This window comes from Medicago truncatula, chromosome 7, assembly GCF_003473485.1.
Source record: "Medicago truncatula cultivar Jemalong A17 chromosome 7, MtrunA17r5.0-ANR, whole genome shotgun sequence".
In the NCBI taxonomy this organism is placed as follows: Eukaryota; Viridiplantae; Streptophyta; class Magnoliopsida; order Fabales; family Fabaceae; genus Medicago; species Medicago truncatula.
In genome coordinates, this window is record NC_053048.1 from 55,413,499 (window position 1) to 55,440,206 (window position 26,708).

The window sequence follows — 26,708 nt, forward strand, 5'->3', positions numbered from 1 at the left end:
AGCTGCATTTTCAGGGTGTATTGACGAAAAATCACCAAATTTTAATATACGCTATTAAATGCTTTCATGCCGTTAATATATGAGATTAAATGTGTTCATTACTCCCTTCATTTGTAATTACAAGACCATTTACAAACAATTCTTTGACCAGAATATAAAGAAAGAATCTCCACATACAAATGCATATAAATGAATTATTGAATGGCTTCATACTTTATTTGACAGAATACTGAATTAAATGCCTTCGTACTTCTTTTTGACAAACAAAATGCCTTCGCACCTAGAATGTGATAAGATGAACATTTTTTGTATTTTTTTCCTTTCGAATTTTTACTTCTCAGTTTTTTTGTCCTTCTTTGGTAAAAAAATGTATATGCCTCATCAGATAAAACCTTCAAATCTATCACAAAAAATAAACCTCGAAAAATATACATACTTTTGTCATTTTAAGAGTAAATATATCAAGTAAAAGGGTGAAAATTTCTCAGAAATAAAAATAAAATGGTGAGGATGAGTTTTCGAAATTAACTCCCGGCGTGGATATTTTCAACCAGAAATTCAGAAAGTTGAGGTTTATTAGGAAAAACACGGGATGGTAAAAAGTAAATAACAACCCATCTTCAAATTTTCCATACATTTGTATAGCCTAATAAAAGTAAGAGTTGTACAATTTGGATGCATCGTAAGTATTAAAAAAGACAGTTATTTTTTACATCCTATAAGCTTCCTGCGTAATACTTTCTGTTTAAAATCTATAATTTGAAATAGGTTGTAGTTATTTTTGGATTGTGTAATCTGAAACATAGCAAATTAAATAGAAAGTGTGTCATAATTGATATCAAAGGTCTTGGCTGTCCGTCGTACAATCCCCGCATAAACTGCAAAACAATTTCAGAGATTATATGAGCGATCGGCAGTAACCATGATATCATAAACACTCCTAACTAAAAAAGAGAAGGAAAAAGTACGAAAGGATGAGAAATGAAGAATGAATGGAGTATGTTGAAGCATGCAAGACTATTTGTAACCTTAAACCTATCTTAGATTGTAACTACAATCAAAGGAAACATTTGCAATGCATAAACCGACTAAAAAGAGTAGTGCTAGCAACACTCTCTTTTGAACACTCTCTCTAATACTCACTCTCTTGTTGGTTTAAATTATTGTGAGTATACACTTTGGAAATAGAACCCATAGAAAGTGGTGGGACATGCATGAATTCCATTCAATAAAAGAGTGAGTACTAGAGAGTGTTCAAAAGTGAGTGTTGCTAGCATTCCACCGAATAAAAATACATTAAACACGTCACAAATCGTCCAAACCTTTGGTGCAACACCATCGTCCACACAGTCTGGGATGGTTCGAATTTTATAATCTGAAACTCTCATAACATTTTCGGATTATGTAATATGAATCCTTTCAGAGTGTGTTTAAGTTTGATTTTTGGAGGGTTTTCATGGTGAATAACATAGAAAAAAAATACAAAACATAATTTAATGACGTAAAACAACATAATAATAGAAGTGGTGATGAAAGGGAAGGTGTTCGAAGATGTGATTTTCTACTTGATCCAGCTGCCCTACCAACTGACATATTTCTATTGTCATGGCAACAAGATCTAGCTCATAATAGCCTCATGGTGTTCATATCCTTCAAATGATTTTTCAAAGTTTTTTATTATGTTTTACAACAAATAAATTGAGCAGACTAATTTATAGAAATTTTTGTGCGTCGTAAAACACATAAATTATCGATGCAATGTGGACTACAAATAAACATGTGATGAACTGATTCAGATTATATAATTCGAACGTAACTTGCGCCTTACAAAACATGAGTTTTAACATAATAAGTTTAATTTGAGTATCGTACGATATAATATGTCCCAAAAGTACACGCTAGCTTTTCCAAGATATTAATCAATGCCAAAATTGTTAGCACCTGTTGATCAAATTTAGTTGTAGTACTGCTATACTCCATTCTAGATGGTTAGGAAGTTGTCGTAAGACTTTAATTTGGTCAATCTTGACTTAGATAAATATGATACGAGTATGAAGAATTGAAGGTGTCAAAAGTAATTAAGAAGCTTATGACCAATCCCTTGTGTGCAAAATAAATTAACTATTTTTTTTTTGTTACAAAATAAATTAACTATTCGCTAGCCAAATGTTCAAGATAAGGGGGAAAAATAGGGAGGAGATTCACTTATCTGAGCTCAAAATTATAGACCAAAAGTTCCTCCAATCATTTTTTTTCTTCCAATTTTATTCTCGAAGTTTAAAGAATTTTTTGCACATCATAGGAAAAATTATTTTTACCATTAAACTAAAGAGGAGCATAAATTTTATGATGATCATAGTATATTGTAACACTCTAATTCCCGACGATAATTATTAAATAATAAAAATATATTTAATAGAGAGGATGTTACAAATTCATCATTAATAATATAAAAGCATTATCACTTCTTTTTTTATAGTAAAGATTGTCAAACAGAGGAAAACAATTCACTGATTGTATTAATAAGATTATTCACGTTATTTAGCATCATAAAAGGAAAGTAACAAAGTTTTCAAGATTCAACTCAAACTACAATTAAAAATTAAATCACCAACCCCACCCTAGTGTTACAATATCAGAGCTCGTAGCGACTACAACTTATTCAACTACTAAATAACAAAACCAAACGGAGGGCATCCCATCATCTCCATCCTCTAAAACGTCCCACATCTACTCCTTGTCAACCTGAGTATCTGTACTCAGGGTATAGTCACCGTACAGAAAACAACACAACAAAATAAGGGGTGAGAAATCCTGCCATAACAAAATAACAGGGAAAAGCATGCACATTAAATAAATATCAAAAGAATATAGTCTCCACTATCTCATCATTCTCAACAGTTACTATGTATAATCTCTTCATTTTACATGTCAGAGCAACACATCATATTCACACTAAAACACCCAATATAACATCAATGCATATGGACTCTTCTAATGACCTATATGACTGTGGTACCACACCTATCGTCATAATTTGCCAGAAGTATGTTACTTGACTTTCATCGTCATAATTTGCCAGAGATATGTTACTGGACTTTCATCGTCATTTCGTCATCATGATTCCTAGACACGACTCTATATGCATGCATGAGACAGACTCTTCAGGTATTAAAAGATCATAACATCGTCAACAAATCAGAATCATAAATTCAGACTCTTCCTATTATGCACGACATCAAGACAAACACATCATCATCATAAGTAAACATCGTCATTCTCATCATCAATGTATATTAGACACCATCATTTAAGTCATCATCATAATTATACGTCATCATTCTCATAGTCAATACACACACACACACACACACACACACACCACCCTCATCATCGTCATAGATAAACATCATTACTCTCATCATCATACTGAAATAGTTATCGTCATCCTCATCATCAATAACATATAAACATTATCATTTCTCATCGTATTTATTTAATTACATATATATAATATCTTCGTCATCACTCTTCGTCACATTATAGATTCCTCATTATTCATCTCTATCAACCGTTTATATCACCATTGTATCTCTTCACTAATCCAACCCTTACGCGTAATTCAATTCTACGTCAACTTCCCTATATTTTATTTTAGTATTCATTTTACGAACATACATTATTCTCTCATCTATTCTAGGCTCTATGAACTTTATTCCTAATATCATACCCTATTCCTCATTCTTGGTCTCAAGTTGTTTTCTTATTTCGCTATCATTAAATGCAAATTCTCCGCTATCATTAAACCTATATATATATATATATATATATATATAGGTTTTTCCTCACAATTGTTATTAACTCTTTCCTACTTATTCTCCTCAATAAAACGACTTTATATCTTATTACTTGTTCTCGTTCGTCGTCATCTATACACCGTCCTTCCCCTAATCTTAACTTCATTTTAATTTTAAAGTTATCATCTAACCTAATACTTCATTATAATTCGAGGTTTCATTCTCTTGATATCGGTCGTTATTATATTTGTCACTCATTACAACTACTACGTCTTATCCTCTATCCTATGCATCTTGCTCCCTGCTAATCGATCCTCTTCTTATTCATCGTTATCATCATTCATGTTATGTTTTCAGTCCTTAATATACAACTCCTAACCTTCCCTTACATTTCGTCTTAACGATCTTCTCATCGTTTACGATCATATTCTTTATTCATTTTTTACACCTTATACATTGTCTAACATCCCATATTATCATCGTCTTATACCCTTTTTACTAAATCGTGTGTTTTTAGTCTCACCACATACCCACGCTATTTGCTCTAGTAATTTCTCGTCTTATTACCCTTAATCAACTTGATATCCTTTCTCAATGATATTATCATCCCCTAAATTACCCAATGATTTAACTCCTACTCATAACATAACCCACTTCATCATTTACTCGTCACCCTAAACAAGACATGTCATCGTCATTACTCGTCATTCACAAAACATCATTAATTATGATATCATTCATCCTCACCATTCAACAATTATTATCTGAACATAGATCCTCATCACACGACAATAACTTCTCACCATTAATCAACATCTTATACGAGCATATGTACACATCATATTCCTTCGTTACTCGTTACTGCATTTTAGAATCTACTCTCGTCATTCGTTCTCTCCATTACTACGTCTTTCACCCTAGTAGTATACCCCGTTATCCATTCTAATTTAAGTATTAACCTCTCGATTAATATTCCTCATAGCGTCTCCCGTATTTATATTTCACTTTCTATTTTCAAGCTATCTTGACACCATTAGATTCTCATAGGTTACTATCCTCGGTTCCTATTTAAGCTTGTTATTATTCTGAGTTAATCACTTCTAATTACGCTTAAACCCACTCCTTCATTATGTTATATAGTTTAGGGCCCTTACTTTTACCGTTCTCTTTAACAACCTTCTTAAACTCTTTATTATTTTCTATGACGTTTTAAGGCTCATTGAACATATTATGCTGAAGTTTCACGAAAAATGCAGCATGACCCAGGTACGGTAATTTAACCATAACTCAAGTTGCAGAGGTATGGTTGAGGTGAAACCAAAGCCATTGGAAAGCTAACACACATACCTAAAATTTTCATGTTTCGACCGAAATCCAGTTCGGAACGGAAAATGGTTAAAAACAACAGTTTTTGTTTGTTAAGTTGTGCTGACAAAATCGGGGGCCGAATTTACAAAATTGGGGCCCGATTTTTGTCGAATCAAAACACTCAGAAAGGCGTTTTTCCCCAATTAATCACTTTTGAATCACTTAACTCAATCCCTACACACCCAAATTGTCCTTAATCATCAATCTAGGTTTACCCTACTATTTAAGTGTTAATTCCCTCTCAAAGTATCCAATTTTACACTATTCCAGGGTCAAGTTCTGAACTCTAATCTCTAAACTAGGTTCCCTTTATATTACTCTTTCAACAACAATTCTACATTCATTCATCATAATTTTTCAGTGGAACTCTTCCTCATGACAGCAATCATAACTTAAGAATTAATTAACCTCAACAACGTCCTCATCACCATCATAACAACACTCATACTCTAACCCCTTTACAACCCTACAACAAAATATTAAACCCTAGAGATGAAGAGATTCTCCCCTTACCTCGATTTCTTCTGAAATTTCCAGCTTGGCTTGATCCCGTCGCAACTAGGGTTTCTTCTCATATGCTTCTTTTTTCTTTCTTTTTTCACGTTCAACAAAAGTGACTCTTCTAACTTCTAATGTTTCTATTTATACTTGGGTCAATCACATGTTATAACTTTCTTCTCCTTTATTCACTATACTTTTACTCCTCCCCTCCCCCACTTATTTAAAACTTATATTCTACACCTCCGACTTGTATTATATTTACTTAATTCTTCTCTTCATCCTATTATCCCTAATAATACATCACTAATCCACATTATAATCATAATAAACACGACTCCACCTATTTAACCTCACAAAATTAATTAAATAGAAATTTGGGGTGTTACATATATCACCCGCCATCATTGGGTAGCATACTCCTTCAAAAAAAAAAAAATATTGGATAGCACTTAGGTGCCTTTGGGTGTCTTCGTTTCTATCTCTGTCATCAAAATAATTTATTTTAATCATTCAATCATCACTCCTTTTTCATCTAAAATACATTAAAGTTACCCAACACAAAGTCACTGAAGTGTCCTCCCTCCTACACTCACCACCACCGCCGTGTTCCTTCATCTCTCCATCTTGGTCTTCATTTTCAATTCATAGAAGAACACAAAAATCAGAACTCATGAATTTGGGTAAAATTGTTTATCCAACAACTGAAACAACTTCATATTCACCCTTTCATTCTTTCTCTCCCATTCAACTAAAACTCTGATTTAGAAATTGAGATCTGGACAACCACAAATATTGTAGCATTACCTTAATTTTCGTAATAATAGAACTAGTATGCCTAATCAATTTTATTTTATCACCAAAAACGTCCTATTAATCAAAATAATAGAGTACTAGTGAGTTACAATCAGAAGGAATTTATGAAACCCATATAAATGGAAAAACTATCATTTTTTGGCAGGTATGAAGAAAAAAAAACTATCATGCTACAAAAACAAACATAAATATAGGATTGGGTTTTTCAATTGCAACACATGGAGATTGTTTTTGAATTGTTCTTTAATTTTAATTTTTTTTTCAAGATTTTTTAAGCACAACAGGATGAAGATGGAAATGTGTTGTAGTTTCATGGAGGTTGAAGATAATGAGTTTAAAGTAATAGGTGGCGATGGGTGAATTGCACATCTACTGATATTATGTGATGGGGAAAAATATAGGAAATAAAATCAAGAACGGTGGAGAGAGAACACTCAAACCAGTGATGTGGAAGTGTGTAAAATTTTTAGTGCGGAGAGAGTATTAGAAGGGTGTGTTATTTTTTGAAAGAACACACCCTTGTAAAAGGGTGTGTTATTGATTTGATCTGAAGGTTACAATAAATTTTTTATGGTGGAATTTTTTTAGCGTTTCTCATGTTAAATGTCACCATAAAGATGTGCAAAATACACTTTTCAGTTTTTTTAAACATAGTTGCGTTATTATCATAGTTTATAGGTGGCATTTAAGGTGGGAATGGGAAATAGTTGTTAATTTTACAATATTCTCGGCATACTAGATTTTTTTATTAGTCAATTTAAAAAATAAAAAAAAATAGAATTGAGAAAGGTTGTTAATCTCCGATCATCTTCCCCAAATACCCAATCTTCGCCGGCGACACAATCTCCAATCAACTTCTCAACAAAACTTCGATTCATGCTCCAGTTTACTCCTCTGTTCAAACAATACTCCCTCCTTTCGTTGGTGCCGCAAACATCACCAAAATCCGACCAATCGTTTCAGATTATAATACCAGAGATCCACTCGTCAATGATGGATTGAAGTGGATAGTCGCCCATAAACTCACCACCACTTTTACCATCGACGACGACAGCATATTTGCGCACCATCGCATCTCAAATTACTACTTTTCCCTTGTCAAAAAGGCAAGATCTTGGATCAGGAAAGCAAGCTCTTATATCAGAGAATCTCCTTGCTCATAAATTCACAAAGAACAAGTTCCTTTACAATTCAGTTGCAAACATGACCGATGAGCAAGGAGCAAATTCAATCGCAACACACTAAAAAATGAGTCATCTGCTGCATTCGCATTTGCATTGCAACTTCTTCCAATTCGTGCTGCTTCTTCTGATATTATCGATGGTCAAAGTGGTTGTGGGTGATGTTGCCGGTGGTGGTGGGCATAGAGAAGAGAGAAGGATGGGTGGGTGAGTGAGGTTGAAGATAAAGTGAAAAAAGATATGATGTGGACAGACTATAATATGATTGGTGTTCCTCTTTGATCTAATGATTTAAAAAATATTTTCCATAGTGAAAAACTTTTTCCCCTTCCCACCCTGAATGCCACCTAGTTTATAAGTGATTGTTAAGTTTGAAGGTGAGAAAAACACAAGAAGGGGGGGGGGGGGGGGGGGGGGGGTTGAATTGTGTTTTCTTTTTCTCTTTAAGAAATCTTCTTCTGGTATTACTTCAGAAGCTAGTTGAGAGTGCTTCTGATGTAATGTTCAGAATCAGATATGCAGCGGAATAAAACAGAGCAGAGAAAAGAAAGAGAGACACAAGCAATTATCCTAGTTCCTTTCACAAACCGGAAGTAGTCCAGTCCCCCTTGCACTTCCAAGGAGATTTTCACTAATAATCACACAGATTACAAATGCTCAATACTCTCTAAGTATGAGACTTCTCAAAATGCTCAAGCACGCAGGCGAGGGACTTCCAATGCTCAAGCACTAAAGCAAGAGTCTTCTAATGCTCAAGCACGCAGGCAAGAGGCTTCTAATCAAACAGAATTACACAGAAAATGTTTGACTTTGAACACTTGATATACAATCAATGGTGTTCACAATACAATGCAATAAAGACTCTAGACTTAAGAATTTCTAAGATGTATCAAATCAGTGCAGAAATTCAAAGTGCTTTGTAGAATCAAATTTTTGGCAGAGTTTTGGCGCTTTTAACTTGTGTTGATGTCTCTTGCCAATCTTCAAGTCTTCACTCCTTTATATAGTGGTGAGTAGAGAGACGTTGAGATTTTTAGCATGTCTAAAGAGTCGTTGAGTTCCTTTGATCATCCACTAGTAATCTTTTGCCTGATTTGGGTGTAGTCCTATGAAGGATCCACTGTTGTCTTGTCTTGTAGCGTAGACAAAAAACAGAGTAGTGGAGGTAGCGGTTGTACACTTGTACTTTGTCAACTCTGATAAAGAAGGACAAGCACCCAGTGCTTTTCAAATGACCGTTGATACATCCCTTTTAATTCTTCGTTCTCTTAGACGAGGTTGAAACGAAAAACAGCTCCTTTGAAACTTCAGTTTAAATTTACTGAGCAATTGTAGCTTCTGGTGATGATATAGCTTCTGATGAAATCTTGCTTCTGACGGACTTCTGCTTCTGATGAACTTTTGCTTCTGATGACGTCATTACTTCAGAGGCACTTGTTACTTCAGAAGCACTCCTAGCTTCAGACACAATTTTCTTCAGATGCTTTAGATTCCTTTGCTCTCCATTGTTCTTCCAAGACCTATTGAAATTGATTAACTTTGCCTATGGTCCTGTACACTTGAACAAATATTAGCAATAACCAATTGACAATTTTTAATACCTTATTATCATCAAAACTTATTAAGGTTTATTGTAAAACACATTTTGTTCCAACAAAATTGATGATTGTGGATTTGGAGTTATAGAATTATGACACCTAATCTGTTATACTACAACAATTAATTATCTCAACAATATATTTTAATAAAGAAAATACTAACTTATATTCTTGGAGCACAAGTTTATGTTTTTTAAGAAGTAACGAACCTATGAGCTTAGGGCATTTCTAAATTAATATTTTAGTTCATTTGAGCTAAACATTATAAACGATTCACTTATTAAAGAAGTATCTAACCTCTGAAATGGAAATTGCACCATGTTATTTTTTTGGAATATTGTATTATTTTAATTTAGATCCTGCTAACATGTGTTGTTTTCCTTTTTACAAAGCTAACATGTGTCTGTCCCTTCCTTAAAACAAATAGAGTAGTATTATTTCAACAACTTTTTTGGTATAATTTTTGGGACAATTTTATTATTTTCTCTTCTTATTGGTCAATAATAATAGAGAGAAAAAGAAAGAAAAAGAATAAGGAGATAATATATGTACGAGAGAAAAAGTTGTATAAAAATTGTAATAAAATGGTTGTACAAATATCATTTCTTAAAAAAATATGTGTTTGTCCCGTGAACTTAGTAAAACATATTTTTTATACGTGTAGATTTTATATTTAAAGTCAAACATATTTTTTTGGGTACAAATAAAACATTTGATAATAGAAGTGTGTATAAATAAGTTTCTTATACTGAATAAATTAAATCCTTATCTATATAATATAAGAATTCAATCAAACAATATTTTGTAGGCGTAACAATCAAATAAAGTTATGAAATGAACCAGTACGTAAGCTAAATGCATGATGCGTAGAATAATTCAACTCTGTTTCTAAGGTCACCTTTTCTTTTATAACTAGAACATAAAAAAATTTCACCATACCAATTATTTGTCCCTTTCTCCATTCACTTGCGTTTATTCTCTTGATTGTATGTGATTTTCGATTGACAGTAAATAATAATAATCCATCCGAAATCGAAATGTGCACTAATAATAATATAAGAAAGTGAAATTATTTATAATATGAATTAGTTAGCTGGCCTGGATAGCGATTAATCTAAAAATACTGTAAGAAAAGGGTAGCAATAACAAAAGTCAAAGAATTGTTGTGGACGACAATATGATGATAAAGAAAATGAATTAACTTTGGACGATAGATGGAAGATGCATGGACATTGATCCATCCATATATACGTAAATCCACATTTGCAAAATATCAATTTACAACATTTAATTGCATAACTAGTAAACTTAAAATTAAAACGATGAAATCGGTTTTTGACCGTATCAAACAGAAAAAGCAAGAAAACAAGGCGTACCAATACAAATATTATTATTATTATGCTGCTGCCTGCTGGGTTGTATGTATGTGGATGGATTCATGATTCACTTAAGATTAAAAAAGTAGAAAGTACTAATCAATCAATCAATGACAAGGCAATGTCATTCCAATTCCATTGAAAAAAGTTGCTTATTGAGAATTGAGAAGTGACGACTACTTAGAGGAGAACAGAACAGGTCACAGAAATAACTATACCTTCAATTTCATTCAACTTGGCTTATCTTAGCTTTTTTGTGGTTTTAGTTTCACTTTCAAATTTCCTAAAACATAAACTTATGCCCATTCCCAATGCACATGTCCATTAGTGACCTAGCTAGCTAACAGATAAAAACGAATCCTTCCAACGACGTCGTTTAGTGAATGAGTGCTTTTGGATACAATTATTTGGTTCTTTTCCTCGTTCGCATAGGACCAAGTACGCTACTACAACTACCTCGGAAAACGGTCCTCTTTTTCTGTTTTCGTAATTTTTTTATGTTTACTATGGGAAAAAAAGTTTAGCTAAGTTGATCCCAAACTCATCATCATACTTAAGAGTTAAGACATACTATATCAATGATTCTAGATCTGTTATAGATATTCTTGTCTACTTATCTCAGTTGATAAGAACAAGATATAATATACTCCCTCCGGTTTCAAATGTAGGGAAAAAAAAAAGCACACCAATTAAAAAAATGAATTGGTTACATTGAAGTCATGATAAAAAATGTACAACTTTTCAATTTTGCCCTTGTCATGTTTTAGTAATAATTAATGAAAGTGACTTTTGAACTCATGGAGATAGGGTAACATTGGAATAGTAGCATTTATTAGGTTGCTTTTACTATACTTTTTCTTACATTTGAGACCACAATTTTTTTTGTTTTTTTCCCTACATTTGAGACCGGAGGGAGTATGTAAGAACCGGGGTTCGAGTCCCGAACACCAAAAAAGAAAAAATTCTCTTACAAATGTATTTACAAATAATCCACGGTAAAGTTCGACAATAAAGTGCTTCAATTAATTATTATGCAGTATCAAGTGAATTAACTTCTTATCAACTAAGTGTGTGTGTTTAGTTGTACAGCGTCCAAATGGGCGGAAACGCAAAACTATGTAGGAGCTTGCAATTGTAACTTCACAAAAATCACATCAAAAGTGCGTTGGAAGTGAAAAACATGATGCAAACTTCGATTCAAACACACTAAGTGAGTGAAACTATACATTTGCATGTGAAAATCAAAAACAACAAATCCTACCTATATAAGTAGAATCAAATCTAAACCAAACATATCAGAATCAATTTTATACTTTGATGATGAATTCCAACCCCTCGAAAAAGTGAAACCAAACCTACACTAAATCAATATTTCCATTTTAATTTTCTCTCTTTCTCTCTCAAAAACCCAACAGTACACATCACATACTCTTGTGCATTAGAATTAAATTGAGAGTTGAATTGAATTAATTAATCTCCTCACCAAACTCTAAGATTGAGAGAGGAAAATCTGTTCCCGTTCCCTAACTGATTCTTAATAACCCAACTCAACCCACTCCACACACTATTTTTGCTTTCTGTTATTTGGATTCTGAGAATAAAAATAATTAATGATAAGAAAGAAGGTGAAGCATAAGCAAAAGCATCAGCATCAGCATCTGCAGCAAAAGTAAAAGCAAAAGGAGGAACTTCTCTTTCTCTTTTCAGTTTTCTCTCTCTTTCTTTCACCGTTTTTGTTTGTTTTTTTCACTTTGTTGAAAATCTAAAGAAGTAAAGCGTTGCTTAACATCACCTTCGACACTTCTCTTTCTAACGTTGTTGTTGTTGTCTCCTCCAAGAAACCAAACATTCACTTTTGACCACAAAACAAGACAATCACTGAAACCGCACTGTTTTTTTCTCTTCTTCCTCATATGCTTCTGCTTCTTCAAGGTTTCTAAATAATGACTGATTCTTCTAAGTTGCGTTTGGTTCGTTGCCCCAAATGTGAAAATCTACTTCCTGAGCTCGCTGATTACTCTGTTTATCAATGTGGTGGCTGTGGTGCTGTTCTTCGAGGTTTGAAAATTATTGAATTTCCTTTTATACCATTCATTCATTGTTAGTATCTATTTTCATAACCCATTATGTATTTTAATCTCTTTCATTCAAGTTTTTCTATTTGCTTATTAATTTTTCAATTGTAGAAATTAGAAAGTGCTTTAATTGTGCTGAAAAACAAGAACTTGGTGAAAAGGGTGTTTTTAGTTTCTGATTATGTAGTTGTCTTTTTCTTTTAAATTTTGCAGCAAAACACAAAGGTTATGTGAGTGGTAGTTTATCAGATGAGGGTAAAGTTGTTGGAGAAGGTTCTGGAAAATTAGAGAAAGGGTTAGTTGATTTTAGTGATACTTCAAATGTTGAATCCAAAAGTGGTCCCTCTAGGTGTGATAATGAAAGGGGTTCAGATAAAACAAACGAGATAATTCCAAATCAATCTGATGAGAAAGGGTTTTTTGAAAACGACATTGATGTCAACAGAAACAACGATGATGAAGTGGATAAAGCAATGGAAAGACAACAGGAGGAACCTAAGGCTCAAATTGATCAAGAAAATGGGTCTAAATTCTCTGGTAGAGTTTCTAATTTGCAAAATGGAGAGAAAACTTATATGGAGGGTTTTCGGAGAAAGCAACGAGTTGATATGGAAAGTGTGAGATTTCCTAGTTCTAATTATCCCGATGAAGGACCTTCAAATGGTTATTCTGGTTTTTCAAATAGCTATAAGGAATTATGGAGGAACGATAAAGAAAGAGATGGTGCAAATAGGGTTCAGCACCTTGAGCAAGATCGAGCCGAGCTTCTAAGGAAGCTGGATGAGTTAAAACACCAGCTCAGTAAGTCTTCTGAAGTGGTCAACAACCCGAAAGAAAAGTTTCTTCCTGATGAAAGGATGATTCCTCCTGATCCTCATCCGTTCGGTGGCTCGGATCCCTGGTTTCCCAATGGACCGTCAGGATTAAACAGGACTTCGAGGCAATTTTATGGACCAGATAAACATATGGCAGGTCCACCTCATGTCAATTTTCATCATGATCCGTATCCTTATATCGGCGGTCATGAAACGGCTATGCCCAATTTTCATCCTTCAATGCAAAATCCAAACCAATATGGGGATCCTTTTGCATCCCAATTGTTGAGGAGAGGTCCACATCAGTTCTCACAGCAACCATTGCATCCGTACTTTCCTGGACGTTATGTTGATCCTAATCCAGATTCATATGAACTGTATGCGCATAATAATAATGCAATGCTTCACCAGCCTTCTTGCTCTTGTTTCCATTGCTATGACAACAAAAGAAGAGGCTCAGTGCCGATGCCGCCTCCTTCATTCCCAAATGATCCTTCTATGTTATATCATCATGAGATCCCAGGGGGATATGGTTCACATGTTCATAATTCTAAAGCTTCCATTCCTCCTGCACGTCTTCGTGAAAATCAATTACATACAAGATGGCCTAGTGACTTCAACTCTGAGATGGGTGGTTTTACTCGAAACCGTCATCGGAAGGTAATGGTAGCTAGTAGTAGCAGGCGTTGCCATCCTGTAGCTGGTGGGTCACCTTTCATCACATGCAATAATTGCTTCGAGTTACTGCAACTGCCTAAAAAGGCACTTGTTCTTGCGAGAAATCATCAGCAGAAAGTGCGATGTGGAGCCTGTTCTTCAGAAATCAGTGTTTCACTCATCAATAAGAAGCTGGTTATATCTCATTCAGAAATGAAGGGAGCTCCCTCAAGGGTTGATGATAGCTCTAATGAGGTTCTGAGTAGCCGGGTATCACATACCCGTGGTCTTGCAAACAGGAACGGTGCCAACTTCTCATCTGATGATTATTCTGGATATGATTTTCTCTCGGTAGATAAAGAACCACTTTCAGCGGTTGCTTTGAACTCTAACAAGTCGCAGGAGATGCAGAGTTTTCATTCTTCATCTCCTAGTACCTCCGAAGATGAAAATAGTTCAGAAGCGATGATTGCTCCAAGGGAGGCCTTGAAGTCCATTCATCGGCCAACGACAGATTCTCTATCTCCTCCTTCGGGTTCATCACCTCTACAAGAGTATGTTGATCACTCTAATAGTAATCGCGCTGTAAATCGGTTTGGAAAAGGCAACCGAAGTAGTCGATCAGAGCAGGAGAAGGCAAAATTGGAAAAGATTGCATCGCGTCAAAATTCTTTGAAAGAAACAGCGGTTGCAACAGAGATGGATGTCCATGATTATTCTAACACTGGAGTCTCCCAGGATTCCAGAGATGCTAGCCGAGAACATGATCATCCTAGATCTAATAAAGGGGGTGAGTCATTCTTTGCAAACATAATAAAAAAAAGCTTCCGAGATTTCTCTCGATCTAATCAAAATGATGATTGTGGCAAGATTAATGTTACTGTGAACGGGAAGCCATTGTCAGATCGTGTGGTTAAGAAGACTGAAAAACTTGCCGGACCAATCCAGCCTGGAAATTATTGGTTAGTATGCTTTACAGAATGTTGTTTCCTGACGCCTTATATCACAATTTTCCAAGAAAATATAGTTTCATGTTGATTGCTTATACAGTCTGCTAACATATTTTCCTTTGTTCAGGTATGATTTTCGGGCAGGATTCTGGGGTGTCATTGGCGGGCCTTGTCTTGGAATAATTCCTGTAAGTTTTACTATTCTAGCTCAGTCTATTGGTTGTATACTTATAGACGCAGTTTAATGATATTAACAAAATGAGGCGATTTATCCTGCAGCCATTTATAGAGGAGTTCAATCATTGCTTGCCAGAGAAATGTTCTGGTGGGAATACTGGTGTATTTGTAAATGGTAGGGAACTTCACCAAAAAGATTTAGATTTGCTTTCTGGAAGAGGACTTCCCCCTGATAGAGATAGATCTTACATAATTGAAATTTCTGGGAGAGTCCTTGATGAAGACACAGGAGAAGAGCTGGACTGCCTTGGCAAACTTGCACCAACGTTAGTACCGAGTTTTGTTGATTTCATTCCTGTTGTTTTAATGCACTTTTGTTTCTATGAATTACTTGAAAACAGTTGAGAGATTAATTTTTTTGAATCTTTAAGAACATTCAGTTGGTATAATTTCTAAGTCTGGCTTTCGTGATAATTTTACAGAGTGGAGAAAGTGAAGCATGGATTCGGTATGAAACCACCTCGAGCAGCTCAATAATCAAAACATAGGGATAAATATTCTTTCACAGGTTTGAGAAGGTGAATGTTGTTCCATCTTTCTGAAGATTTGGAAACATTATCTGATCATAGCTTAAGCTTGAATTTAGATGACATATGTAATGTGTAAATTTTTAATTTTTGTGTTTAAAAAAACCGCATTAGAAGTTTTGTGCTTGATATCAGGTAGTTTTAGGAAAATTTAAGTGGTATCGCAAGTCATGAATCCAGTGTAGAATTTGATTTGTAAAAATTAGCAATTTATTCCTTGATCAGCTTGTAATAGTTGTGTATTTGCAAGTGAATTTGGGAAATAGATCTTAACATGATATATGGAACAAGATTACCGTTGATTATTCTATATGGTTTGCACGCATTTAGATTAGACATACACAAAAAAAAAGCGTAAATTTTTCACTTCTGTGTCATACTTACTATTAAGGAGGAGGGTAAACAAGAATTAAGTGCGTGATTCCATCACCTAGTTTCAAGGTAGAAGTGATCTTGTGCCAGTGAGATCTTGCACCATCAACTTGCTTTGTAATTTTGTAAATGATTCTTGATTTATATAAATATTTGATCAACTAAGAGTAGTGTTGTGTGTTATCCAACATGTATCTGTAGAGGTCATAGGTTTGATCCTCACCTCACTGGCCATGCAGATTGGATCCTACAAAAAGAGTTATGTTCATTATACATTTTCCAATAGACTTTAGTTAGATGCATTTAAATTTTAAAACAAGAGAAATAAGATGATTCAAAATGCTAGTAATCATTATATAACTTTTTTTTTTTTGTATTAATCCTCAGTTTTTCAGGAGAAAGGATTATGACAATTAACTAATTACTCCCTCCGGTCCTTTATACAAGAAACAAAAGACATAAAACATCAAGATCAAGGAAATACATTGAAAATAGTTATCTTATTTAATACATCTCTACATTTAAAAAATATTCCATGAATACCCCTAAATTAATTATTTTTTATTTCATCAACTTACTTACTTTTAATATTCTCACTCATAATAAATAAGGACACAAATGAAATTTAGCTTCAAACATACTTGAAACTTGGTCAATATTTCTTATAAAAAGGATAAAAAAAAAATTCACTTTTGTTTCTAATAAAAAGGACCGGAGGTAGTATTATATTTATTCTAAATTTTTATTTTATAAGATCCAAGCATACTTTTATTATTGATTTAATTAAGGATGAAAATTATAAGTTACTACTCTCTCCATCCCAAACTATAACTTGTTTATCACTTATGGCTCTGCTCTCTCTCAATGGATTATGTCACTTTGACATCTATCCAATGCAAACATCAAACAGAGCCAAATCTACAAGTTAATGTCATTATAGCTCACAGAACAGAGCAGAGCAAGTGGAATAATGCAGAAAACACGTACTAGTACACCCCCTTTAATCCTACTAATATCAAAATGTCCCCTCTCTCCGAGAGACAGGAGATGATGATAATGCAGAAACACAAGCATGTCTTCTTCCTTAAGTTTGGAGTGTCATGATGTCTCTTGGTCGGTCGGTCTAGCTTTTTGTTTCCTCTTCACCAATTCATTTGTGATGCACACAATTACTACTCCTTTTCAAATATTAAGGTGAACTGAAATGTGATCTATTTGTGGGAGATTGGGTACAAGTCCTTATCTGGTCCAATGGACGTCCTGATTTGGGGTACCTTTATTGGAGGTGGAACCCTAAGTTAAGGACTGTGAATTACCAAAGTTCAATCCAAAGAAATTCCTTTACATTATGAGGAATAAATCATGGGCCTTTTTTGGTGATTCCATCTCCCGCAACCATGTGCAATCTTTTACTTTGTATTCTCTCACAGGTATATGAATTTTGACTTTGTGATGGCTGGTGGCAAATGGTTTCTCAAGACAGCAGCATACCATGAAAACCCGTAACCGGCTGCCATTACTGTCCTGGAAAGAATTTAACAGAGCTTGGATTTGATTACGTGTACCGCAAAGCGCTTCAGCTTGTGTTTGATTTTGTGACAAGCAGTAACCATAAAGCTATTGTTTTCTTCAATGGAGAGTGGTTTAGTGGAGGATATTGCAATAGGACAGTGCCTTTTAAAGAGGATCTAATTGATATCAATGATATAGATTCTATCATGAGAGAGGTATTGAAATTGAAATGTTTAATAAGGCCGCTGCAATTTCGCGAGGTGAACACTTGAAACTTTTAGACACGACTTGGCTCTCATTGTTGAGACCTGATGGTCATCTTGGACCGTATCGCCAGTTTCATCCATTGGAAAATGGTAAAGTACAAAATGATTGTTTACATTGGTATTTGCCAGGACCAATCGATTCTTGGAATGATGTATTAATGCAAATGCAGTAATTATTTATGCAAATATAGCACCATCGAGTCTTCTTGCTACTTGAATCGGATTGAACATCTAATTACCACATGAAAACAAGATTAAACTTGGTGCGTATTTTATATTACACTGATTTGTCGATATCTCAATAGTCACCTTGATTTTGTAAAAGCTATAAAGTGTAGCGCTTGCAAAATCACTATGACTTGTTATGATTCTGACAAACTCACCGCAAATCTCAACATATACCGAATTGAAAAGAATCATATAATCTTTGCAATTGTGTGTGCAATTTGAGTACATTGGCATAGGAAAACAATGAAATTAGGAGTGGAATAACGCGTTTGGTAAACTAGGTAAAGGTAATATGTGTAGTGTGAAATTATGACAGATAATGAAAAATGTAGGCAGCATACAGCTTTTTTTAATGATTGAGAGGGAGGGGTAACAAACTACCTGACTTGGATACAAACTACTTTTTTTTTTTTTTCTTTCTTTCAGTTAAGTAATATATAACTATATAAACTGTTAGACGTGATCTTCATACATTTTAAACTCTTGATCCTTTGTCCCAAAAAATTGTGAAAAAATATAAGTTAGATACATATTAATGGTCACTGCATGCAATATGAATATGGTAAGCAACCCTTTAAAAGAGGGCAATTACATTTTTCATTCTATGAGTTTCTCGTGTGTCATATTTGGATTTTAAAATCCGAAATCTTTTAAGGTGTTTTGAAGACTTTTATAGAGTGTTTATGTCATTCGAATTATATAATCTGAATTGTATAGAGAACAAGAAATCAATCGAGTGGAAAAAGAAGGAGTCTAAAAGGAGAAAGTAGAACTGTCCCAAGGCCAAGTCTTTAAGCCTCATTATTTTGAACTTTGAATCAATTGTCATGGACCGATTGTTCAAAAAATTGTCATGGACCGATGGTGTACAACTTGTTTATACGTGTATCCAATTAAATTGCACCATATAGACACGTTTAAAGTTATTTTAAGAACTAACCTTAAAAGGTGACATTATGGTATGATTTAATTGAATGCGTGTATAATTTTTTTTTCACTATATCAATATATACAATTTAAATTCTTAAACTTTATACTCCTATATCTTTTTTATTTGACAAAAAAATAGTACTCCGTTTTTAATTATAAGCAAATTTTACTTTTTAGATTCATTTAATTAGTGATGTATGTGATTCATAATATATACCACATACATCATTAATTGAATGAACTTAAAAAGTAAAATTTGCTTATAATTAATAATGGAGGGAGTAGTATGTTTTCAAGTTTTCAAGCGTGGGTCTCTTTTATATTAATAAAAAAATATGGGTTTAATTTTTTCCTTTTGAAGAGTTTGGCGAAGAAACTAACACACATTTAGTGCAAAAAAGTAGAGATGTGTGAGTTCAACCAGGGTTCTAACATATCAAATGCTTATGCAATCTTTTGTATTTGAAATCAGGGTTGGTCTTAATATTTTTTGTGTCCTAAGAGAATTAATAAAGTTGTGTCTTTTAATTATTTAAATGTCTTTCTTCTTATATTTTTTGTTGTGAAAGATTTATTTATAATCAAAATTATCTAAAAATATATATTTTTAACAGAACTAATCTAAACAAGTTAAAAAGAAAAATATGTAGTATGTAACATCAACTACAAAATAAAAATAATAATTTGAATGTCATGTAAAAATTGTGTCCTAAACCGCTACCTCTCCCGCCCATGCTCATGTCACCCATGTATGAAACTAGAGGATATACTCAACATAATATTATGGAATTATATGAATTTTTGAATTTTATCTCTTTATTTTTTCTTTCAAACTTTTAGTTCATCGGTTAAGCTGACGTAGACTACTAGATACAAGGTCATTTAAAAAAGAAAGATATATATTCTTCTATTTTCTCCCTACATGCCCTAACATAACAGTCAAAGATATTTTTCCTGTTTACTTCTTCTCTTTTATTTTATTTTCTTTTAAGTTCCAGTGTGATTCCTCAATCTTTAATTTTAACTCAATAAATTCCTTAAAAAAACTCAATAAATAAAAGTATTCCTAACTTTTTTATGGGAAAAGTACTTCTGTCTTCTTTCATTTTTCAAATTTAGTTTTTATGTGAAGAGAGCAAAGTTAATGATTCATATGTTGCATCATCAATACATATAAGGTACCGGCTCTACGAGATAAATGATTTTTAGAAAAATTAAGGTATGCGTACGTTAAAAAATACAATGAAATGTCTTTCAAAATTATAACATTTAACATCAAAATGTACAGGTATCGTCTTTCGTAATTTATTACATTACAAATTAAAACATACTCCCTCCGATCCTTTATACAAGAAACAAAAGCCATAAAACATCAGGACCAAGGAAATACATTGAAAATATTTATCTTCATTTAATACACCTCTACTTTTTTCTTCTTCTTCAAGAATACCCCTAAATTAATTACTCTTTATTCCACCAACTTACTTACTTTTAATATTCTTTCATAATAAATAAGGGCACAAATGAAATTTAGTTTCAAACATACTTAAAACTTGGTCAATATTTCTTATAAAAAGGACAAAAAAAAAATTCACTTTTGTTTCTAATAAAAAGGACCGGAGGGAGTACTTAGTAAATAAATATAAAAAATAGGATAAAAAATGATATTTAAATAATAGAAGACTAAGACTTGTTATTTATAATTTTTTTTTTAACAAGCAAAAATGAAAGAACACATTCTAGTCAAAATTACAAAACAATTAGTGGATACCCATACATAATAGCGGGTTCGACCACCAATTATGAGTACCGAAATTAAAGACAACATTACTAGCTTTCAACCACCACAAGGAATATGATTTTATTTTATCTAACATATGCGGTAGAGAGCATTGATTATTTTTATAATTAAAAATTGAGAAAGGATATACAATATAATAGAAAAAGTATTAACATAATAAAAAAAAGTTACCCTTCAAAAATCATATTTAAAAACCTAATTTTTTTTGGACAGAACCTAATTATAATATTTATGTTTTAAGAGACAAATATATCTGTGTATTAGACCGCAAACACTTTAGTAAAAAAAAAAACCCTTTTTAAATTTATTGAATAAATAATATATCTGATTTACATTATCGATAAAATACATCAGTTATTCGTCAAATTTAAAAAGTGTTTTTTTTTTTTTTTTTATAATAGTGGTCGGAGGGAATATTTTACAAAGAAAAATGATATTTAAAAATGTATTTTGCAACCCTGTGCACATAACATAAGGGTATTTTAATTTTATAGAAATAAAAGAAAAAGAAAAAGAATATTTGTGTAATAAATTTGTGATTTTTTTTTCATACTCATATTATATTAATATCTATTTTTTTTTTGTAAATCTATTGTTGTTCCGTAAATTATCATATAAATAATTGTCTAAAATAACTCAAGAGTTTTTTGAGAACTAATATTTTTAGGTTGTTGTTACAAAAAAAATTGTCAATATACATATCAGGATTCTTTTTACAAAGAGAAATGATATTTGTACAACCACTTTTTGACAACTTTTGAAACAACTCTCTCTCTTATACTCACATATGTTTTTATTCTCTCTCTTCTTCTCTCCATTGTTTTTGTCCAATCTCAAAAGAAGAAAAGTGGTTGTCACCAAGATTGTCTAATATTAGTTGTACAAATATCAATCCTCTTTTACAAATTAATTTTGGTGGGCATATATCTAGCGTGGTGACGTCTCATGATGTACACGTGGGGTGGGAATGTATTATCTTTAGTCCGTACTCCGTTGCATCATTCTTTCATCATCATAACGTTTGTACGTTACTTCGTTTGTTCTCTCTCTTTTTTTACAACAACAATACAAATGCACTTCAAAGTTAGTTATACATAATTAAAACGGGAGGGAAACAATCCGACATCATACTGCGAGAGTTCTTAACAGTTAACATGATTATTTACTATTCACGTTGCGAATTTGAGAGGCAGCTCAAATCTATATAAAAAATTTGATTTTAAAATAGAAAACAAGTAAATTTGTTAATACAATCACTAATTTTATGTTTGAGACTCCTTTTAAAGAATTGTAGGTATTTATCTATCAACTAGTTAAAATTAGTTACGTCGTCTATGAATGTATAAGTGGTATCCACATACCAACTATTACTTCATTTGTAAATTTACCTATACGGCGGGTTAAATTTGATGGACAACTTCATACAGTTCTCGATAGTATGTTGAATTATTCTTTTTTTTTAAAAAAAAATAATAATAAGAATTGAACTTCTTTTTCAATATTTAAAACAAACACACAAGTGGCATGTCAACCAATTGTGTTGGAATTAATTCAATTAAAAAAATGTTTTGAACCAATATCAAGACAACTTTTCTAGTGTTTCAATCCAACCATTAACACCTAACTCCTTAGGGGATCCTCTACCTCACTAAAAGTAGCCCTTGAAACAGATCGCAAAGTACACAATTTTAACCCCACATACCTTATACCTCAGCTTTGCTTACTTACTTGAGTGTCAAAATATTTGCAAATACCACCACCATAAACTTTTCAAAGCATTGCTCAACTATCTTTCATGGAGCCAACTTCTCAATCAAGTTCGGATCACATACATACATTAAACTATAAATCAATATAAAATTATTGGATTCAAATAGTTAATTAGTTTTAATTAAGAACAACTCATTAGCAAGAATTTCAATTTAAAATCTTGATTGAAAACCCAAAATACTAACCCATTCTCATGATCATTTGTAGTAAAAAAAAAAAAAAAAAGTAAATGTAGAAGCTTCCAAGTAATTGGAATACTCTTTGATTGATACCAACCAAGTACCAACTCACCAAATATTGAATTTGCATCCTTAATAGCTTTGGTACCGCCAAGGTAAGCCGTTAATGTTTTGATTTTATTCCAAATTCAGCGGCCCTTGATGCCGTCCAGGTTCAATATTATGCATTCAGAAAGTTCCTTGAACTAACATGATACTCCTTCCATTGCAGTCTTATTTGAAATTGAAAGGAAAGGGAAAAAACGTGTGGGATATGTAATACCATTATAGCATTGCACACGTCCAATAGATAAAAAAAGAAAATCATGTTTGTTTATCACATAAGCCTTACGTATGAATTGACATCATCTCTTTCTTTATATCAAATATTGCATGATCCTTCCCGTCCCCACTCATATCATATCGCTTTCCTTCTAGATAACATTATGGATGCCTTTCCCTTCCATCATAATACCAATAATAATTTACCTATGTTACTATATATGTATCAATTTTTTATTTATTTTCGATTTATTTCTACTTACTCCCAACATTTTTTCTCACCCAATCATCATCCAAAACCCATAATGCCCTCCTTTACACAACACCAAAACAAATTACGTATTCTATTTAATTTAAAGTAGTAATGCATTATTAAAAGCATTCCCACACAATAACAATTATAGAAAACTAAAATAAGTAAAACGTCCTTCACTGAAATTCAAGCGCTATAATATATATATATATCTGCCACTAAAGCACCAACCAATCATTTAATAAACAAACTCTGCCTCCTTTACAGACAGACCATAATAAAAACTCTTTTCTTTGTTCTATATATAATTATTCCATTCCTCTTCATACATACTCTCAACATTACAACAACAATTCTCAATTCTCACCCACCCAAAATACTAAACGCATCATTTTCATTTCCATGGAACTCTCAAAACAAGAACCATTATCTAAACCACCACCTATGGTGGTTATGCTACCATCACCAGGCATGGGACATCTTATACCAATGATTGAATTTGCCAAAAGAATTATTATTCTTAATCAAAATCTTCAAATCACCTTCTTCATTCCCACCGAAGGTCCACCTTCAAAAGCTCAAAAAACAGTTCTTCAATCTCTACCAAAGTTCATTTCACATACTTTCCTTCCACCAGTTTCCTTCTCAGACCTTCCACCAAACTCCGGGATAGAGACAATCATCTCCCTCACTGTCCTCCGTTCTCTCCCTTCTCTCCGTCAAAACTTCAACACTCTCTCTGAAACTCATACTATCACTGCTGTTGTCGTCGACCTCTTTGGGACAGACGCTTTTGACGTCGCTAGAGAATTCAACGTCCCTAAATATGTCTTCTACCCTTCAACTGCCATGGCTCTTTCTCTTTTCCTTTACCTTCCTCGTCTTGACGAGGAAGTTCACTGCGAGTTTAGAGAATTGACTGAACCTGTGAAAATTCCCGGTTGTATTCCTATTCACGGTAAATATTTACTAGACCCTCTTCAAGACAGGAAGAACGATGCTTACCAAAGTGTCTTTCGCAACGCGAAGAGATACAGAGAAGCAGATGGACTTATAGAGAATAGTTTTCTTGAACTTGAACCGGGTCCAATCAAGGAGTTACTAAAGGAAGAACCAGGAAAACCTAAGTTTTACCCGGTTGGACCATTAGTAAAGAGAGAAGTAGAAGTAGGTCAAATTGGACCGAACTCAGAGAGTTTGAAATGGTTAGATAATCAACCACATGGGAGTGTTCTGTTTGTTTCTTTTGGAAGTGGTGGGACCCTCTCTAGTAAACAGATAGTTGAATTGGCACTTGGCTTGGAAATGAGTGAGCAACGGTTTTTATGGGTTGTTAGAAGTCCAAATGATAAAGTTGCTAATGCTTCTTACTTCAGTGCTGAAACAGATTCTGATCCATTTGATTTTTTACCAAATGGATTTTTGGAGAGAACTAAAGGAAGGGGTCTAGTTGTGTCATCTTGGGCCCCACAACCACAGGTTTTGGCACATGGGTCAACTGGTGGGTTTTTAACTCATTGTGGTTGGAATTCAGTTCTAGAAAGTGTTGTTAATGGGGTGCCTTTAGTGGTTTGGCCACTTTATGCAGAGCAAAAGATGAATGCTGTTATGTTAACTGAGGATGTTAAGGTTGGGTTGAGACCAAATGTTGGTGAGAATGGGTTGGTTGAGAGATTGGAAATTGCTAGTGTTGTTAAGTGTCTTATGGAAGGTGAAGAAGGGAAAAAGCTTCGTTATCAAATGAAGGATCTTAAAGAGGCAGCTTCTAAAACTCTTGGTGAGAATGGAACTTCCACAAACCATATCTCCAATTTAGCTCTCAAGTGGACCAACAAATCCACTGTAATAAATTAAATTAAATTAAAAAGTTGTAGTAGCTTATATTAGCTACAATAGCAACATCTTGTTATATAATTTTCTTATTAATTAGTATGTGTATTTGAAATAATGTAACGCTAACACATGTCTTTCGACATATGTTATTAATTTTGATTTTAGTATATTAACATTTTCCTTTGAAATATTTTAAAAACTCTACACTACTCACTCGTACATACATGGCATAGCATACATCGAATGAGAAAGACCGTGGCACTAGCCAAAAAGACGTGGGACCCAATGACCCATAATATTAATGGCACCATAATGAGGTGTTTGACACTATATCAAGTGCTTGGCTTGTTGGTTTGCAATAAAAAATAGGTACGAGTTTGGTTTATCTATTTCAATAAAATTATCCTATTATATAAACCCATTTGTTTAAGTTAAAATGATTACGATAAGAACTTAATAGCTTTAATACAACAACTTCTTTCAACAGCTTGAATCCAAAATGTGATAGTGCTGTTTGTGTCCAACAGCACCTAACACGTTTGACACGACACCACAAATGTCCCACTTTGGTTTAATCACAAGTTTTACATTTTAGCGCTTGTTTTTGTCCTATGTATGTAAAACTTGACGAAGAATTATATGCACAAGAGCAAATGCAAACGGCTTATTTTAGAAGCACTTCAGAGTGAATAAAAAATTATCAATACAATATTGAGAGATTTGACAACATGATTTTTCATTAGAAAAATAATCTGGGTTTGATTCCAAAAGCGGTTCATTTAATAGCTTAGCCATAGTGAAAAAAAAATCATATGTCTTACAACCAATTCAATGATTATTAGGGGTGTATTGAATTGTGATTTTATGAGATTTTAAAAGACTTTTTAAAAATAAAAAAATCTTGTGGTAATCAATCAAGACAATCGAGACTTTTTTTTTATTAAAGGCAAAGAAATCCGGTGGTATTCAATTGTGATTCCTCTCAACTTAAAAAATATCTATTGGTAATCAAAAGTATAGAGATTTTAATGGATTCTTTTCTAGAATGGATTTTGTGAGACTTTCTAGTTAAAATAAAAATACACATAATACACTCCTTCAACAATCTCACAAATATCCTTGAGACTTTTCGAGACTTCCATAATTTTGCTCTGTTCCTGTTTCATACCACACTCATACCTTTTTGTTGTTATTATTATTCATAAGCCCTCACTGTTATTATTCCGTGCTCACAATACATTTGAACCATTTACCTTGTTGCTTCTCATTGTCGAATGTTTTTCTTGTACACATTACATACTTTTTAGTTATACATTTCACGGTAAATATTACAAAATTTTTTACGTTT

The 26,708-nt window shown here is 33.2% G+C and overlaps 2 protein-coding genes and 1 pseudogene across 3 annotated transcripts; all 3 read left to right on the forward strand.

Moving 5' to 3' along the window:
• Positions 1–11,962: 11,962 nt before the first annotated feature.
• Positions 11,963–16,205, forward strand: LOC11434214 (protein ENHANCED DISEASE RESISTANCE 4). 2 transcript variants are annotated; one of them, XM_003626506.4, is made up of 5 exons: positions 11,974–12,692; positions 12,923–15,143; positions 15,259–15,319; positions 15,411–15,634; positions 15,791–16,205. In XM_003626506.4, exons 1-5 carry the CDS (start codon positions 12,578–12,580, stop codon positions 15,843–15,845), a joined length of 2,676 nt encoding a protein of 891 aa, XP_003626554.1. In that variant the 5' UTR covers positions 11,974–12,577; the 3' UTR covers positions 15,846–16,205. The 2 variants fall into 2 exon arrangements, 1 of the variants encoding a protein (XP_003626554.1); XR_005643039.1 differs by lacking the exons at positions 15,411–15,634; positions 15,791–16,205 and having other exon boundaries at positions 11,963–12,692; positions 12,923–14,971; positions 15,052–15,143; positions 15,259–15,276.
• Positions 16,206–17,370: 1,165 nt separating this feature from the next.
• LOC11432848 (protein trichome birefringence-like 26) lies at positions 17,371–18,218 on the forward strand (annotated as a pseudogene).
• A 5,554-nt stretch (positions 18,219–23,772) lies between these two features.
• Positions 23,773–25,550, forward strand: LOC11424497 (hydroquinone glucosyltransferase). Its single transcript, XM_003626508.4, has one exon. The coding sequence runs from the start codon at positions 23,930–23,932 to the stop codon at positions 25,379–25,381; it is 1,452 nt and encodes a 483-aa protein (XP_003626556.1). The 5' UTR covers positions 23,773–23,929; the 3' UTR covers positions 25,382–25,550.
• Positions 25,551–26,708: the final 1,158 nt, after the last annotated feature.